Genomic DNA, 17,852 nt, shown 5'->3' with positions numbered 1-17,852 from the left:
GTCACCTGGCCTCAGAAAATATTTTAACAATATTTAAGTCATGCTTTTCTTATCCATAAATTAAGCATCTATAAAAGCGTGATGAGAAGACAGTGCATTTGAAGGCATTTTGATTTGCCAGCTACCAAATCCTATATGCACTATCTTTTTCAAAATGTACAACAATTCTATAAGAAAGCTGGGCTTCCCTGGTGGCTCAGACAGGAAAGAATCTGCCTGCAATGCGGGAAATCCAGGTTTGATCCCTGGGTCGGGAAGATCCCCTGGAGAAGGAAATGGCAACCCACTCCAGTACTCTTGCCTGGAGAATTCCATGGACAAAGGGGCCTGGTAGGCTACAGTCCATAGGGTTGCAAAGATTCCAACAGGACTGAGTGACTAACACTTTCATTTTCACTTTATAAGAAAGCTGTTATCCAGAGGAAGAAACTGAGGCTTAGAGAGGTTGAGAAACTTCCCCGAGGTCACACAAGCAAAGTGGGACAAATTAAAATCCTTATGGGTCTGACTTCAGATATTATACCTTTAACCACTTCAATTTATTGCCTCCACATAGAAAAATGTATAGCTGACCTGGGGATGAACATGACTAGAAGTCAAGGTTTATTGGTGGGAGTGAATGGTGAGGTTGGAAGAATAGGTCAAGGTAAGAGAGTGATGCTGAGGATTTTGAACAACATTCTCTTGGTAGTAGGGACAATCAAATGATTTTGAATCAAAAAGAAACCAAGATCTTGGATTACCTTTTTACAAAGATTGTGTTTTTAAAGGCTTTGTTTCCTGTGCCACCACTCTCTTGCCAACCATTTCAAGTGAAGGCATCTTACTGTTCCCTCAGGGCCAAGATAAGGCTTATAAGGGTAGAAATTCTGGTAGGTGAAGCACTGCTTTAGGGACCAAATTTGATGCAGTTCATTCTTGAGCCTGCAAAGAATAGTCTTTGCATCCGTATAGTGCCCAGTGTGGTGAACTCTGTGAGGTTCCCGTGTCTACAAAAACAAGGGCCCTGCTGCCACTGAGGCACGGAGTCTGTTCAGAGCTACATCACAGCCTTCATTCATTTCCTCATAGAAGTACGATATCTAATTTCCCTCAATCCTCTCAACCTCTTCTGCATATGCATTGCTTCTGGTCTGCATGGTGAAAGACAGCACATCACCTGCATCAGTGAAAGACGTGTTAGGATGTGGCAGGGACCTGGGATAACTTGGCTTCTGCCCATCCCAGAACCAAAACAGATGTCACTCATGATGCTGAGACAGGATGCTGAAAAGAAATCCTGGTCTCCATAGTTTCTTGAGGGACTAGTACCAAATGATTAACATTGGTGTCTGGGAAGAAACCTATTTGCCAACTCTGAGTTAAGTTTCCACATTCCTTTTATTCACCTAAATATTTACATGGCCTGTGTGTTTTAAGGGTTCCCTCCCTGCTGAGTTATGCTAATTGTGTACCACTTACAAAAGAGAAGGGGCCTCTTTCTAGTATTTTGTTCAGAGCTCAAATGTTTTGTAGTTCTGCTTTCTTGAGTACTTGTTACATGTCAGGCTCAAAACATGAAATAGCTCATTATTCAAAGAGCAGTTGTACTGGGGAAAAAAAAAAGTGGTACTTAAAAATTTTTATAGTAACTGAAAGTGAAAGTTAGTTGCACAGTTGTCTCCACCTCTTTGCGATCCCATGGACTGTAGCCTGCCAGGCTTCTCTGTCCTTGGAATTCTCCAAGCACGAGTACTGGAGTGAGTTGCCATTTCCTTCTCCAGGGGATCTTTCCAACCCTGGCATCAAACCCAGGTCTCCTACACTGCAGGCAGATTCTTTACCAACTGAGCTAATAACTACTAGGGAGAAGATGTGATTGGGATATTATTTGAAATTAATCAAAAAGTATGAAAATAAATTTTATTTTTTCTTACGTTCAACAAAATTACATTTTGATTTTACTCATGCCCAGGTTTTTAGAATGGAGAATATGTCAGTGGATAAATATTTTTACCTAAGTTTTTGAGTCAAGTTATATAACATCAAAGTGGTACATTCTTTGCTTAAAGTTTGAGCTCAACAGTAAAATCTGAAAAGGAGTCATTTTTTAAAAAGCTTCCTGAGATTTTTTTATTTACTTCCCCAACAATCTCTCTTGACATTTGGAGAACTAAATTATTCCTTCTGAAGCAGCTGTCCTGTCATCTTCTTTGTCCATTTTCTTTCCTTTTCTTAAATGTCTGACTGGTCTAACTCTGTCATGTTCTCAGTTGGCCAGTGTTTTGGCACTTGACTCAAGCTGCTTTCTAACATTACTTTTTCAGCTTCACTGATTATTTCATCTTTTGCAATATTTGCAGTAGATTCATTCATTCTCCCTCCCCCCCCCCCAAAAAAAACACTATTTTTTGAGCATCTACCATGTGTTCTTTCAGAAGCTGAGATATAACTGTGAACAAAACAGTCCAAAAATCCTTGCTTACATTCTTTTTCTGGGAGAGTAGAGAGAGCATAAACAAAATGCTGTGGAGAAAAATTAAGCTAGGAATTGGATAAGAAGTTTGGATGGAAGGGGTTTGAAGGTTTAAAAAGAATGATCCAGGTAGGCTTTATCATGCAATAAATTATCTCATGATCTCGTGACTTAGAATAACAAGTGTAAACAGTATATATGTTTCCATGTGTCAGGAATCTGGCAGCAGCATAGCTGGGTGCTTCTGGCTTGCGGTCTCTCCTGAAGTGGCTGTGAAGACTTCAGTTAGGGTTGTGATTCCATCTGAAAGCTTGACTGGGGCTAGCAGATCTACTTAATTGCTCTTGGCAGAAGGCTTTGGTTCTTTGCTGCCTTTTGCAGAAGGCTTCTCAGTGGAGCTGCTTGAGTATCTTAACAATTCAGCAGCTGGCTTATCCCAAAGCCAGAGATTCAAGAAAGAGTAAGGTGGAGCCCTAATGCCTAAGACCTAGCCTTGGACATCACAGTATCCTAGTGATTATACAGTCAGTGCAACTCAATGTGGGAGGGGACAGCACAAGGTGTGAATATAGAAGGCAAGGATCGTTGGGGCCATATTAGAGGCTGACTACCTCAGTGGGTCTTGCCAAAGAAGTGATATTTGAGCATCATAGTGGTCATGGATTTTCAGTTTCAACATCTGTCAAAACAGGACAACAAAGATTCAATATGTTCAACTATTGAATGAAATATAAAGAGTTATTTGGGTGGGAACCAGTTTTATAAATGTTCATTTCATTAATAATATATTTTTAAATCATATGCTTTCTTTTTTTAAATTGAAGTAACTTTGGAAAAATGGTTTGGGTTCTCAAGATCATGACTGAAATTCTGGAACAGGAAATATGAGGTCTCTGTGTTTATGTGTTCATATGTGTCTGTATGTGTGTTACAGATGTGTGATATTGCCAAAAGTTAATTCATAAAGGAGCTCTATTTAACTGACTTAAAGGAAATTAAATACTCATAAATACTCAAAAATACAAAATAATCAGGTCAGAATAAATTTCAGACTCATATTATCTGAAAAATTTTCAGGACAAAACTGATATCTGGTATTGAAAGTGATTTAAGCTTTTTGGTGTGAGAAAACTAAGATCATGGCATCTGGTCCCATAATTTCATGGCAAATAGATGGGGAAACAGTGGAAACAGTGGTTGACTATTTTTCTGGGCTCCAAAATCACTGCAGATGGTGATTACAGCCATGAAATTAAAAGATGCTTACTCCTTGGAAGGAAAGTTATGACCAACCTAGATAGCATATTAAAAAACAGAGACATTACTTTGCCAACAAAGGTCTCTAGTCAAGGCTATGGTTTTTCCAGTAGTTATGTATGGATGTGAGAGTTGGACCATAAAGAAAGCTGAGCGCCGAAGAATTGATGCTTTTGATCTGTGGTGTTGGAGAAGACTCTTGAGAGTCTCTTGGACTGCAAGGAGATCCAAGCAGTCCGTCCTAAAGGAGATCAGTCCTGGGTGTTCATTGGAAGAACTGATGTTGAAGCTGAAACTCCAATACTTTGGCCACCTGATGCAAAGAGCTGACTCATTGGAAAAGACTGATGCTGGAGGGATTGAAGGCAGGAGGAGAAGGGGATGACAGAGGATGAGATGGTTGGATGGCATCACTGACTCAATGGACATGAGTTTGGGTGGACTTCGGGAGTTGGTGATGGACAGGGAGGCCTGGCATGCTGCAGTTCATGGGGTCGCAAAGAGTTGGACATGACTGAGTGACTGAACTGAACTGAAGTATAGGCAAAGAGTTACACATGATCAGGATTTTCTAAGATTGGATTAAATTTAGTTGGGTAAATGGATTTTGTTAGGAATGGGCTAAGACAAGACTGGATTTGATTTCTCTCTCCAAAGTATTCTTGAAATGCTGCTTTTGACAAACAGATTGAGATGAGTTTCTTCACCTATAAGTGATTTGTATTTGCTTTCGAGATCTTCCCTGATAGCTCAGTTGGTAAAGAATCTGCTTGCAGTGCAGGAGACCCCACTTTGATTCCTGGGTCGGGAAAATCTGCTGGAGAAGGGATAGGTTACCCACTCCAGTATTCTTGGGCTTTCCTTGTGGCTCAGCTGGTAAAGAATCCACCTACAATGTGGGAGACCTAGGTTCAATCCCTGGGTTGGGAGGATCCCCTGGAGAAGGGAAAGGCTACTCACTCCAGTATTCTGGCCTGGAGAATTCCATGAACTACAGTCCATGGGGTTGCGAAGAGTTGGACACAACTGAGCGACTTTCACAATGTTGGCTTCTAACATTATGTAAGTTTCACATGTACAACATTATATTTATACTTTTGTATATACTACAGCATACTCACTACAAGAAATGTAGTTTCCATCCATCACCATCCAGTTGATCTCCTTACTCTTTTTGCCCTACCCTTGCCCACCCCTACCACTTCTCCTCTGGTAACCACATTCATTAGTTCCATCTGTAACCCTGTAACTGCAGGGCTTGTATCACAAACCCCAGTCTAATTAGCACTCTTGTGTTATATCTCAGCTAATTTTCAAAGGCCCCATGAAGGGTGGGTGTCTTTATCTCCACTTTAGAGATAAAGAAATCAAGACCAAGAGTAGAAAAGTGATGTCCCAAGGCCACATACTTGGGAAGTGGCAAAGCTCGGATTTGAGTCTGTGTGTGTCTGACTGAAAAATCCACATTCTTCACACTCTATCGGCCTATCAATGTGTTCTTTCATTTTGCAAACAGAAAAATGGGAACAAATCAATGATTTCTTTTCTCACCACCAGCTTTATCAAGCAGTAAAGGTGAATTCTTGCTCAATGGAGACTTTGTTGTCACAATGTCCAAAAGGGAAATCCGTATTGGGAATGCTGTGATAGAATACAGCGGGTCCGACAATGTTGTGGAAAGAATCAACTCCACAGGTCGCATTGAACAAGAACTTCTGCTTCAGGTAAAAACTTGGCCATGAGCCCATGCCCCTTTTCTAATTCCATGAGTTGCCAGGCCCACATCCATCCTCTCCATTTTCTCTACGCATTCCAGATATTGTCGGTGGGAAAGTTATACAACCCTGATGTGCGCTATTCTTTCAATATTCCCATTGAAGACAAACCCCAACAGTTTTACTGGAACAGTCATGGACCCTGGCAAGCATGCAGCAAACCCTGCCAAGGTATCTACTTTTAGGTTGAGTTCAGGGGATTTGACATGTTTTTTAATTCTTTTATTTCTTTTTTTTTTTTTTTTTTTTTTGTGGAGGCAGCTAAATGTATGTAATCTATACATTTTTCTATCTGCATCCATTTTCTAATCTTTCTCTACCTCTGTCTGGTCATTTTGGGCTGGCAAGTTGAACTATTTAAGGGATTTAGGACATGTTTGGTTTCCTCATCATGTGTGAAGCCAGGCAAAATCAGCTCTGCCAAATTGACTTTCCAGAGACATAAATTTAGTGGTCATATTATATGCAATTTATCTGGTTTCCTTTTGTCTAATTTATGAGTTGGCAAACTACAGCCAGTGGGTCAAATTCAACTCACTTCCTGCTTTTATAAATAAAGTTTTATTGGAACACAATTTTTTACATCTGTAAGTGGCTGCTTATGCCCTATAATAAGAGTTTAGTAGTTGCAATAGAGATCATATGACCCACAAAACCAAATATATTGACTATCTAACCCTTTACAGAAAATGTTTGCCAGTCTCTGGTCTAAATAGTTGATGGAATAGGTTACTTTGTCTGAAAAATATTTTTTCCTCCTTGCTTAGGGGAACGGAAACGAAAACCTATTTGCACCAGGGAATCCGATCAGCTTACAGTTTCTGATCAAAGATGTGATCGACTGCCTCAGCCGGCACCCATTACTGAACCTTGTGGCACAGACTGTGACCTGAGGTGAGGACAGTGTTTCCTCATGGTCTTTATTACTGAGTTGTGAAGGTTTGCAAGGAGCAGGTGGGATATTAGTCTTTAGGCCCCTTTCTTGTGTTTCAATGAAATAAGCTTTAGTCAATTTTCCATCCCTCTGAAACTGATTATCTAAGACATATGCCTGCAGATTTCTTGTTCTTTTCCTAAGAATTAAAAAAATAGCTAATAGAGTGTGGCAGCTGCCCAAGAAAGTGCTCATTGGACCCTCGCAACTTGCTGCACAGGTATTATTATGACTGAGTTACATTGAATGCAAAAGTTTGTGGTTTTTGGGGGTTTTTTTTTTTTGAAGTTTGTTTTTTTTCTGTGTGAAAGACTACAGAAAAGGAGAACCTCATCCACCAAAGTACCTTTAATAGTCAATATCCACCCAGAATGTTTATCACCAGTATAAGAAGTTTTATATACATGAAAGTTGCAGTGCACTAAGGAAGTCATGGAAAGAACTAGAGGAAAATTTATATACAGATGGCAACCTACTCCAGTAGTCTTGCCTAGTAAATCCTATGAATGGAGGAGCGGGGTAGGCTACAGTCCATGGGGTCGCAGAGTCGGACACGACTGAGTGACTTAACTTTTCACTTTCATGTAAACAGTTCAATATTTAAGAAAAGTATGAAATTTGAGGCAGCAAATGGTGAGTGAGTAGAGAATTATAAAGCTTTCCCATTTTCCTGCAATTGACCATGTCATGTTTGAATGTTCACCAGCCTGTGGGTTGCCTTCGTTGGTTAAATGCAGGTAGGATAAGCTGGTGCTTGTCCTCCTTTCAGAGAAGAAATTACCAGCAGGGACTAGTTTGGGAAATTGTTAAGGTCTCATCATTCATAAATAGCAAAATGAACACAGAAATATTTTTTAGGTTCTGTGTCACCATGCCAAATCCTATCAAGTGGTATTGTTAGCTCCTAGGGCTGGAGTCAAGATTATTAAGTACCCTTAAGGCTCTGAGAGAAGAGAGGAGTGCTGTGATTAGCTAGTTATGTCTGGCAGTATTACGTTAGGCAGTATTAATTCGTTTTGAGTTATGTTCATATAAACCCATTGCTTCAGTCAGTGGAGTTAAATTAGTTAAATTAGACTTAAAGTCTTTTCAAAAAATAATTAGCTAATTGCTGAACTGCATTAATCACTAAAACAGGGAAAAAAGATTGAGTTGGTAAATAGATTGCTTGATTTAACTTATTAAATTGGGAAAGATGATATAAGATTAGCCTTATTTCAAATTATCACTGAAAATAATAATTAACTAGTATTAATTAGTAATATCATTCAGCAGTAGAGTGGACCATTTACTAAGAACCATATTTAAATGTTATGTTTTGATTCCTTGCTTGGGAGGATCCCCTTGAGGGGAAAATGGCAACCCACTCCAGTATTCTTGCCTGGAAAATTCCATGGACAGAGGTGCCTGGTTGGCTACAGTCCATGGGGTCACAAAGATTCAGATACAACTGAAGTGACTGAGCAAGCACGAATTATCCTAATATCTGTATATTGATTGTTATATAATCTTAACTAACATCCTACTTATTTGTATATCCTATAAAATTAATACAGTAATTCCTCAAACAGCACAGTGGTGTAAGTAGTAGTATTATCTCCACTTCAGAAATAAGGAAAACAGAGTCTGAGAGAGGTATATCAAAGGTGATATTCTAAATTCCCCATTTGGAGAAAGTTACCTTTTTTTCTTTTTTAATACTAACTTAAAAAAACTAAAAACCTAAACTGTACTGATACCAAAGGAGGAAAGTAGCTCAGGAACAGGCTTGGATGATGATGGCACCTCTGGCTGATTAAAGAAGAGGAAGTGAAGGAATTTTAGCCTTGTTTTTTGGTACAGGTATCTATGATAGAAGTGACACACCTTGAGGATAATAATTTAGAAATAAAAAGAAAAAAATGTAAGTTTACTGCTAGTTTTCACAGCCTTATAACTAGACAGGTATATGCTCACATCTTAAGTAGAAGATCATGTTTGTTTTTTGGCTGCACTGCAAGGCTTTTGGGATCTTAGTTCCTCAACCAGGAATTGAATCCAGGCCCTCAGCATTGAGAGCAGAGTACTAACCAGTGGACCATCTGGGAATTCCCTCAAAGATCATGTTCATTTGTCAGCATTCAAATGCATATCTTGCTGGTGTTTACAGACTGTTGGAAGAATAAAGTTATTCACTGAAAAATATGCAAATGCAGAAACAAAGTTCAAATAAGCATTACTGTCTTCTCTCTGTCAACCTGAAAATTGCTATTAATTGTGATTTATATTAATTATTGCCAAGTATCTGTGTGCAAAATGGAAAAATAGTAGACAGGATTGCACTGGTTGCTCAAACTCTTAGTTTTCCCCAAAACATTTTTATGGAACACTAGTTCAGCAGGTTGATCCAGAGCAAATGAATATGTGAGAAGAATTACTGTCTCCTCTACTATGTGAAGATTTGTAGCTTGGATTAACGATTTGAGGGCCCTGAGAAGTTCTGCAATAGAAGAACCTACTTATATCAGTAGTTTCCCAAATTATTTAATGCCACAATGCCCCACACACCCACTGCTGCTGCTAAGTCGCTTCAGTCGTGTCCAACTCTGTGCAACCCCATAGGCGGCAGCCCACCAGGCTCCCCCGTCCCTGGGATTCTCCAGGCAAGAACACTGGCGTGGGTTGCCATTTCCTTCTCCAATGCATGAAAGTGAAAAGTAAAGTGAAGTCACTCAGTCGTGTCCAACCCTCAGCGACCCCGTGGATTGCAGCCTTCCAGGCTCCTCCGTCTCCGTCCATGGGATTTTCCAGGCAAGAGTACTGGAGTGGGGTGCCATTGCCTTCTCCACCACACACCCACAGAGAAATACAATTATTTTCTGTTCTCATTTATTAACAAACACTTTACCTTTCTGCAATATAAATTGTCACATGACATAAATGAATAAATTCAAAACACTGAAGGTGAAATGACTTTCCAGGTGAGAATAAATGAAGTGAGTAATAGCATTTTGAGACCTTTCCTAAGGCAGTACTGTGACCTTTCCACAGACTACATCCTCTGCCCGAATTCCGGGGATTGTGCGAACATCAGGGAAACTCTAGCACACTGTTCCAGCCCAAGCTGCTGGTGTGCTTTCTTTGGGGGAGGAAAGGAGGATTCCTGCCTCCCTTTTCCAGGATGGAAAATAACCTTTCCACAAGGAAGTGATGATGAAGGCAAAGAGAAGGTAACCAGGAATCAAAGGGCAGATGGAAGTTCCAGACGCCTCTATTGAACTGGTCCACGTTTCTTGGCTCACTTCCTTAGGGAAGTGAGAGTTTGCCCAGATTAAACTTTGACAGGATGAGATAAAGCACTGTTGTACAATCCCCATATAACATCTTCCGGTTAGAACAAATCCACCAAATACTGTGTCACTCTCACAGAACATCTCAGTAGCCCACTTTATATGCCAAATGTAGAAGTGGGTCAACTCTGACCTACTTTTGAGCATTTGTGAGAAATTCCAAGATAAGCGTGTGTCCAGCGCTCCTCTTCTTCCTGAGTGTAGAAGGGAGAACTCTTAGGGCTTTGGTATTTGACAAACCACTGAGTTTCTGAGCAGGAGAAAATTAATGATCAAGAGTGAAATCATCCTTTTGGGATTGCTAAATTTGATCGACGTAACATGTCTCAAGCTCATTTATTTAGACTGTTCTATTCAAGTAATTTTTTTTTTCTTTTTAAAGCACTAGCCCCATTACTGGAGTGTTAAAAGAGCCACTTGATTTATCAGTACATACTGAGCACCTCCTGTGTGCCGAGAAAGGCTTATTGTATGTGCTAGGGATACAAAATTGGCACAAGTTTGTAGACTCAAATCTAATTTTAAAAGTGAATAATTGTGGGGCCGGAAGGGATAGATAGGTGGAGCACAGAGGATTTTTAGGTCCATGTGATACTATAATGGTGGATATGTTTCACTATACATATGTCCAACCCATGGAATATATAGCATCAAGAGTGAACTCTAAGGAAAACTGTAGATTTCAGTGATAATGATGTGTCAACCAAGGTCCATCAGTGTGACAAATGTACACTCTGGTTGGGGTGTGTTGATAATCAGGAGGCTGTGCATTTGTGGGAGCAGGGGTGTATGGGGGCAGGGGTGTTTGGAAGTCTCTGTACCTTCCTCTTAGTTTTGTCATGGAACCTAAAACTGCTCTAAAAACATTAGTCTTTTTTTAAAAAAAAAAAAACAAACGGTAATTGAGTTATATATATGGTCCATACAATCTTTATTCACCAAGTAAAGTTTATGATACTTAAAATTCAGTTATAGTTCCAATTAAGTATTTAATTAATTGTAATCCATTCCTTTATTAATTCATAGAATGTCCATTGAGCATTTTCCAGCACGTGGCCACCTAGAAGTTTCCAAGAGAATGTTTCCAACAGTTGTTTGTTCTCTGTTAAAAAGCAGCCTACTTGACAAACAAAATGCTTGGTGGCATGAGTCTTTTAAATATAAAATTGTTTTGTTTTTTTTGCTCTGTTGAATTCTTTTTTTTTTTTTTCCTTTTTACTTGCTTGAATTTCAGATTGACTGTATTGAGGGAGAATCTGCATAAAGATAGAACCTCTGACTGTCATTCTGTGACTTTGATGTATGTTGGCAGTGATGAAAAATACATGGAAATGTTGGTTTCAAATTGAATTTCGGTGACTGACTGTGGTTTTGGGTTCATGGTATTTAAGGAAGAAAACAGAATTCAGCTCTTCTACCAGTTGAGTCTAGACAAGACATATATATTTAACAGTAATATTGGTTTCTCCCCCATGGTTTGTGCGTAGGTGGCACGTGGCCAGCAGGAGTGAATGTAGTGCCCAGTGTGGTTTAGGTTACCGCACATTAGACATCTACTGTGCCAAGTACAGCAGGCTAGATGGGAAGACTGAGAAGGTTGATGACAGCTTTTGCAGCAGTCACCCCAAACCAAGCAACCAGGAAAAATGCTCAGGAGAATGTAACACTGGTGGCTGGCGCTATTCAGCTTGGACTGAAGTAAGTTGGTTCTCATTCAGAGAGTCTTCTTGGATGTTAAATCTGATTAGTTGATGATGACTCCTTACAGAGCTGCACTGAGGAAACCTCATTAAGAGTACCATGATTGACTTATAATGCCTGCCCTCATTAAAACTACAGAAAAGAGTAATACAATCGATCTGTGATGTCTGGTGTGGGCATAGCGTATGGAAAATTGGAAGTAGTGGAACAACTTAGCCAAACACTTTTTTCATATCCCACAGGCCATTTCTGATTTTGTTGTCCTATTGGCTTTGTTATGAACCTGGTAAATAAATTGATACCATAAACATATACCCCTAAAAAGAACAAGTAGAACTGACCAGCCTTTGTTGGTTGGTTGTTTCCTTAGAATTGGAAGAGACAACATAGCCTAGCCAGTATCTTAAGCATGCTTGATGAGAAACTTAGCAACACTTTGGCTTCATTTTTTTTTTTTTCCTTTCAGTGTTCTAAAAGCTGTGATGGTGGAACCCAGAGAAGAAGGGCTATTTGTGTCAACGCTCGTAATGATGTACTGGATGACAGCAAATGCATTCATCAGGAGAAAGTCACCATTCAGAAGTGCAGTGAGTTCTCCTGTCCAGAGTGGAAATCAGGAGACTGGTCAGAGGTGAGATGGGAAGGCTGTTAATTCCCCAACAGGTCATCTCTGATGCTCAGTTCTGAGCTTCTCCAGGTCAGTCCAGAGTTAAACCAGCTGCACCTTTCTCCCACCTCCCATTGAAGAAACAACTCTTCTTCCACCCACCCCATGATTGTCTTACTGGACATGACTGATCCATGGGTGATCTCAGAGTTGCAGTGGGTTTAGCTGGATCACCCACCATAATAGCTTCTACTGGGGATTTTTGAAGTTCTAGTCCCTCACCTTCTTTCCACTTTCAGACCTGGCTAAGTTGCTGTAAAGGAAATCAGAGCTTTATTAATTATAAAGCTGTACTGGTTTAGATTTGAAGTTTAAAAAAAATGAGATTCCCTGATTGCTTATCTTTGAAATGAGAGAACTGAACCCTAGCAAGTGACCTATTTGATTACCCATCCAGTTGCAGTGGAAAACTTGGGGAAAAAAGAGAAAGGACCAGGCTGAGTGTTCCAGGTTTATGCTTTGCTTGTCTCTTATTTGAGAAAGCATATCAAATTGTTTAGAAAGGTGATCCCGGGACAACAAGAGAAAGAAGATGAAGCCTCTTTCTCAATTTTATAAACAGTGCTAGTATTTCCCAGTGAGACTGTCTCTGAGCAGGTCCCCCCCTCCACGCACCGCCCCCAATGCACCTTCCTTCAGAGGAACACACGGCAGGGGAACAGAAACTGTCTTATTCACTGGGCCAAGTCAGGAATGTTGGGGGAGAGATATTTCTACAGCTTCTGTATCCATTCCCTTATCTCATTCAGGTAAGTGAAATATTAACTGTTTACTTTCAACATTAATTAAAATCTCAGTCTTAAAAGAATACTGTTAATGTCTCTAAATGGCAGAAAAGTAACAGTACATGTGATTAACAGTGTCTGTCTCCTGGACAGATTAACAGGAAAGCTAGTGCTTGTGTTTATGTTAAAAACAGCCTTAGTTTCAATCTTGATCCCATATTTGGTTTAAAAAAAAAAAATGAAAGAAGGCATTGGATTTAAGTTCTACCTAGAAAGCTAATACTACATAAAGTATCATATCAAGTTATGTAACAAACCTTTCCAAAAACAGATAATGAAATAGAGGTGGGAAATATCAAAATATATATTCATTATGATCCCAATGTTCTATAGCTAAAAGAGGAAGAAAAGAGCAATATTTTAATAACGGTATCCCTAGGTAGATAGTGAGACTTGGGGCTTGTTATATTTTTCTCTTTTATGTTTTTCTGTATTTTTCAAGTTTTCTACAATGAATGTAGATAACAATGATTATTATATTTAAGACTCCTTAAATGGACACACGCTAAGCACTTCACTTGGGTTTTTCTCATTTAGTTTTCACAATTGCTGGCCATTAGCACTATTGTATCCCCATTGTACAGCCAAGAAAACTGAAGTACTGGGAGATCACTTAACTTAGTATCCATAGTCAATTGTATTAGGTTAAAACCCAAGTTAGTCTGACTTGTAAATTCCCTACCCTTAACTCATATGCTACCAAGCCATGGATGCTATTTTTCAGGATTTCAGAGCATGATGCTGTGTGAAATTTATGCTGTGCTTGCAACTGGCCCAGAGCCTGGGTAAATACAGAATGAGTGAACGAATGAGTGACAGAGCCAAAAGCATAAAGCTTGATATGTTTACAGATTGTGATGAGAGAGAGAGAGAGAGAGAATTGCTCTGGGAAAAGAGCACACCTGGTTTTGCTAATCGATGACTAATCCGCAAGAACCAGAGTGCTTTGTTCAGAAATGACCCTGACTAGCTGTGCCTTTTCTTACAGTGCTTGGTCACCTGCGGAAAAGGGCATAAGCACCGCCAGGTCTGGTGTCAGTTTGGCAAAGATCGATTAAACGATAGAATCTGTGACCCCGAGACCAAACCGACCTCCATGCAGACCTGTCAGCAGCCAGAATGTGCGTCCTGGCAGGCGGGTCCCTGGGGACAGGTATTTTGAATGATAAAGTTCTTAACTACATTCTTTCCTTCTTATCTGGAGCAGGCCTGCAGAGGGACATTCCAGTGGCAGGGATTTCACCACTGTAGCATGTGGCATGCTCAGTCCCTCTGTGGGGCCAAGCGCTGGAAACCCTGTAACCATTCTGCCACACTTCTGAGGGTTGTTGCTCCCCTCCTGATCATTCCCTTTCCAGGCCCACGTGTGGGCGTTTGCCCTTGGGTTAAAACTGTAGATTGAGCACACACACATTGGAACAAATTCACAACAGATCTCCTCGTGCCTGGCTGATGCTATCTACTAGCATGCGGCTGTGGGTCTGTAACAGAATGTGACCCAGCGCCAGTGTCTTTGGCAGGAGGGTCTGGGCTGGGATTTGAAAGGGATGTTTTAGCTCCCAATGTCATGCTTCCTAAGCTCACCTCTTAAAAATAAGTCAGGCTTTTCAAACAAAATTAATTAGATCAAAGTTTGCAGGCATCTTGTCTCTTTGAAAGAATCTCTTCCAAGTCCCTATTGTTGTTTTCACAGTCATTTGAACTATTCTGAAAGGAGACAGTGAGAATCTCCCTTGGGCTTGCATTTAAGAAGTCACGACTCTTAGAATTAAGTCTTTCCTAATATAGAAGCAAAAGCGTTCCCGGCACTATTTAAGTAGCACTCCAAGTTCCCTAGAGAAGCAGAGCAGCTGTTTGCTGTCACTTACGTAATCTCTCTAAGACTGCCTCTCCCTCCACCCAGTCCAACCACAGCCACAGCCTCGTCAGCCCCCTGGCTTATGTCTTCATTTCCAGCATGCGTGAAGTGAATGAGAGCAGCTTTATTACTGCACCCTTACAGTTTCTACCATTCACACTGGGCTCTTCCAAATATGCCCTGTTAACACAACATCCCTGGTGGTCACAATGGTTGATCATGTTTGATCACACTCAGTAAATGGGTGGAGTCTGCCTACACTCCACACCTTGCCTCCTTTTTGTCTACATCTGCATATCTCTTGTGGAGAGTGCATTTCAGGGCCACTGTTAAGATTTGAAGATAACACCTTTTAGAATTAACTGACCTTTTTTTTTTTTTTTCCATGTCTATGGCATGTCAGTCTTAGCCAGAGATTTGTCCTTCCTCTGACTAAACATACAGTTCACGGCAACCAACTGTTCTTTGTTGTTGTTTTTTTCCCCTTAATATTATTGAAGTTTTGCAAAAAGCAATTTAGCAAAAAGGAGATAGCCATACTCCTAACTCTGTATTTCAGAGTTAATACCTTTATGATTTTCTTATGTTTTAAAAACTAGTATTAGAATTGTACTTATTTTGTTAACTGGAGTAAAACTCATGTAACAAAATTAACCATTTGAAGTGAACAAGTCAGTGCATCTAGTACATTCAGAATGCTGTGCAACCTCCACCTCTGTCTAGTTCTAAAACATTATATCATGCTAAAATACTCATCAAGCTGTTATTCCCCATTTCTCCTTCAAGCCTGTAGCCAGCATTCTGCTGTCTAGCTCCATGAGTTTACCTATTCTAAGTATTTCATACAGATGAAATCATACAATACTTGATTGTTTGGGTGTCCAGCTTTCACATAGCATAATGCTTTTGAGGTTCATCATGCTGTAGCACACATCTCTACCTCATCCCTTTTTATGTCTGCATAATATTCCATGTGTGCATATATTGTAATTTATCCATTTATCCCTCTAAGGATATTTGGATTGTTTGCACTTTTTGGTCATCGTGAATAGAGCTTAATTCTTCTATAAATGTTTGGTAGAATTTACCAGTGAAGCCCTCTGGTCTTAAGACTTTTTTTTAAATTATGAGATCTTTGATTGGTGAGTCAATATTTTTACTTCTTTTTCGTTTCTTCTTAAGTCAGATTTTGTGATTTGTGCATTTCTGGATAGTTTGTATGGGTTTGGAAATTCATGTGTTTCATCTCGATTGGCTAATATAATATCTTGGCATAGAATTGTCCACACTACTTTCACTATCCCTTTTTATTGCTATAGAGTCAGGACCAGTGCTCTCACTTTCATTTCTGCTTTTAATTGTTTGCATCTTCTCTGTTTTACTTTTAATCAGTCTATGTAAAGGTTTATAAACTTGTTATCTTTTTAAAGAACCCTCTTCTTTAAGAAAACCTGATTCTGCCACTTTTTGCCAGTTTGATAGCTTTTACAGAGAGGGGGAATGGATCAGTTCTATACTATCTGCCCTTTCCATGACATCACTCCCTCTACTTACTGTTTTTTAACCACTTTAAAATATAACAGTTAGCCTTAGTGGACATATTTCCTTTATGATCTGTTTGCTATGGTGCATTGAATTGACTTTGGTTCTTCCCTATTTAGGTGGTTTCTAATATTTTGTCTTTTATAAATAATATTGTGATGACCATTCTTGTATAGAAATATTGATGCAAACTATATTTCTTTAGGGAAAATTTTCAGAAGTCAAATAAGAACTTTACAAAGTACCTATTTTAGCCACAGCATTCTGCTAGGTATAGTGTGACAGATGTAAAAATGATTGACATGTACTCCCCTCCTTCCAGGGGTTCGCAATCAAGGAATTAAACTACAAACATCATTCCTATGGGAGGTAGAAATAATTCCATGTGATATCTTGATAATTAATCAGTGTAATTTGTACAAAGTAGAATTACCTGCTCTTAACTGATTTCTTGGGGTGCCAGTCGTCTGGCCCACTGTGATGGAAATATTTTTTCTCTTGTGAATGTTACGGGTGAAGTTAGGGAAAGAGAACGTTTGCTAGATTGCATATCTTTTCCGTCTTATTTCTTCCCCTCAGTGCAGTGTCACTTGTGGACAAGGATACCAGCTAAGAGCAGTGAAATGTATCATTGGGACTTACATGTCAGTGGTGGATGACAATGACTGCAATGCAGCGACTCGACCAACTGACACCCAGGTAAGGTCCCTTTGTCTAAATCAGTTATTGACCTTGGGTACTATGATGCCAAAACTTCCCAGGAGCTCAGTCAAAACAGAAGTCCTTTCATAGGTAAGTATGTAGGTAGAGGAAACAGTAGATTAACTAAATTGTTCTGGATTTACTTATGTGTTATATTCTGGATCTAATTTTTTGATGTAGTACTTTTGTCTTCTCTATTTTTTTGAATTGTATGTAGATTCTGATTCTGATTCTGAATTGTATGTAGATTCTTAATTCTGATTCTTCCTAGGTGGTGAAGATTGACTCTTTGTGCTGGTTTTCTTGAACTCAGATTTTTTTTTTTTTTAATAATTCTAATGTCAGTCAGTTCAGTCGCTCAGTCATGTCCGAGTCTTTGCAACCTCATGAATTGCAGCACGCCAGGCCTCCCTGTCCATCACCAACTCCCAGAGTTCACCCAAACTCATGTGCATCAAGTCGATGATGCCATCCAGCTACCTCATCCTCTCTCGTACCCTTCTCCTGCTGCCCCCAATCCCTCCCAGCATCAGGGTCTTTTCCAAAGAGTCAACTCTTCGCATGAGGTGACCAAAGTATTGGTGTTTCAGCCTCAGCATCAGTCCTTCCAATGAACATTCAGGACTGGTCTCCTTTAGGATGGACTGGTTGGATCTCCTTGCAGTTCAAGGGACTCGAAAGAGTCTTCTCCAACACCACAGTTCAAAAGCATCAATTCTTCGGCGCTCAGCCTTCTTCACAGTCCAACTCTCACATCCATACATGACCACTGGAAAAACCATAGCCTTGACTAGATGGACCTTGGTTGGCAAATTAATGTCTCTGCTTTTGAATATGCTATCTAGGT

At 39.8% G+C, this 17,852-nt stretch overlaps 1 protein-coding gene across 3 annotated transcripts in view; it reads left to right on the top strand.

Annotated features, from left to right (window-relative positions):
* Positions 1-17,852, top strand: part of ADAMTS9 (ADAM metallopeptidase with thrombospondin type 1 motif 9) — a 163,438-nt gene that overhangs the window by 63,559 nt on the left and 82,027 nt on the right. For 2 of the 3 annotated variants that reach the window (XM_040246587.1, XM_040246585.1), the window contains exons 17-23: positions 5,270-5,436; positions 5,529-5,658; positions 6,255-6,381; positions 11,238-11,448; positions 11,918-12,082; positions 13,892-14,056; positions 16,883-17,002. In XM_040246587.1, coding sequence (XP_040102521.1) covers positions 5,270-5,436; positions 5,529-5,658; positions 6,255-6,381; positions 11,238-11,448; positions 11,918-12,082; positions 13,892-14,056; positions 16,883-17,002 — 1,085 coding nt within the window. The remainder of the gene's footprint in view (positions 1-5,269; positions 5,437-5,528; positions 5,659-6,254; positions 6,382-11,237; positions 11,449-11,917; positions 12,083-13,891; positions 14,057-16,882; positions 17,003-17,852) is intronic. The other variant, XM_040246586.1, reaches the window with a different exon arrangement.

Source organism: Oryx dammah, unplaced genomic scaffold (genome assembly GCF_014754425.2).
Source record: "Oryx dammah isolate SB20612 unplaced genomic scaffold, SCBI_Odam_1.1 HiC_scaffold_9, whole genome shotgun sequence".
In the NCBI taxonomy this organism is placed as follows: Eukaryota; Metazoa; Chordata; class Mammalia; order Artiodactyla; family Bovidae; genus Oryx; species Oryx dammah.
Note: the sequence above shows the minus strand (reverse complement) of the source record. Positions and strands in the feature narration are given on the sequence as shown.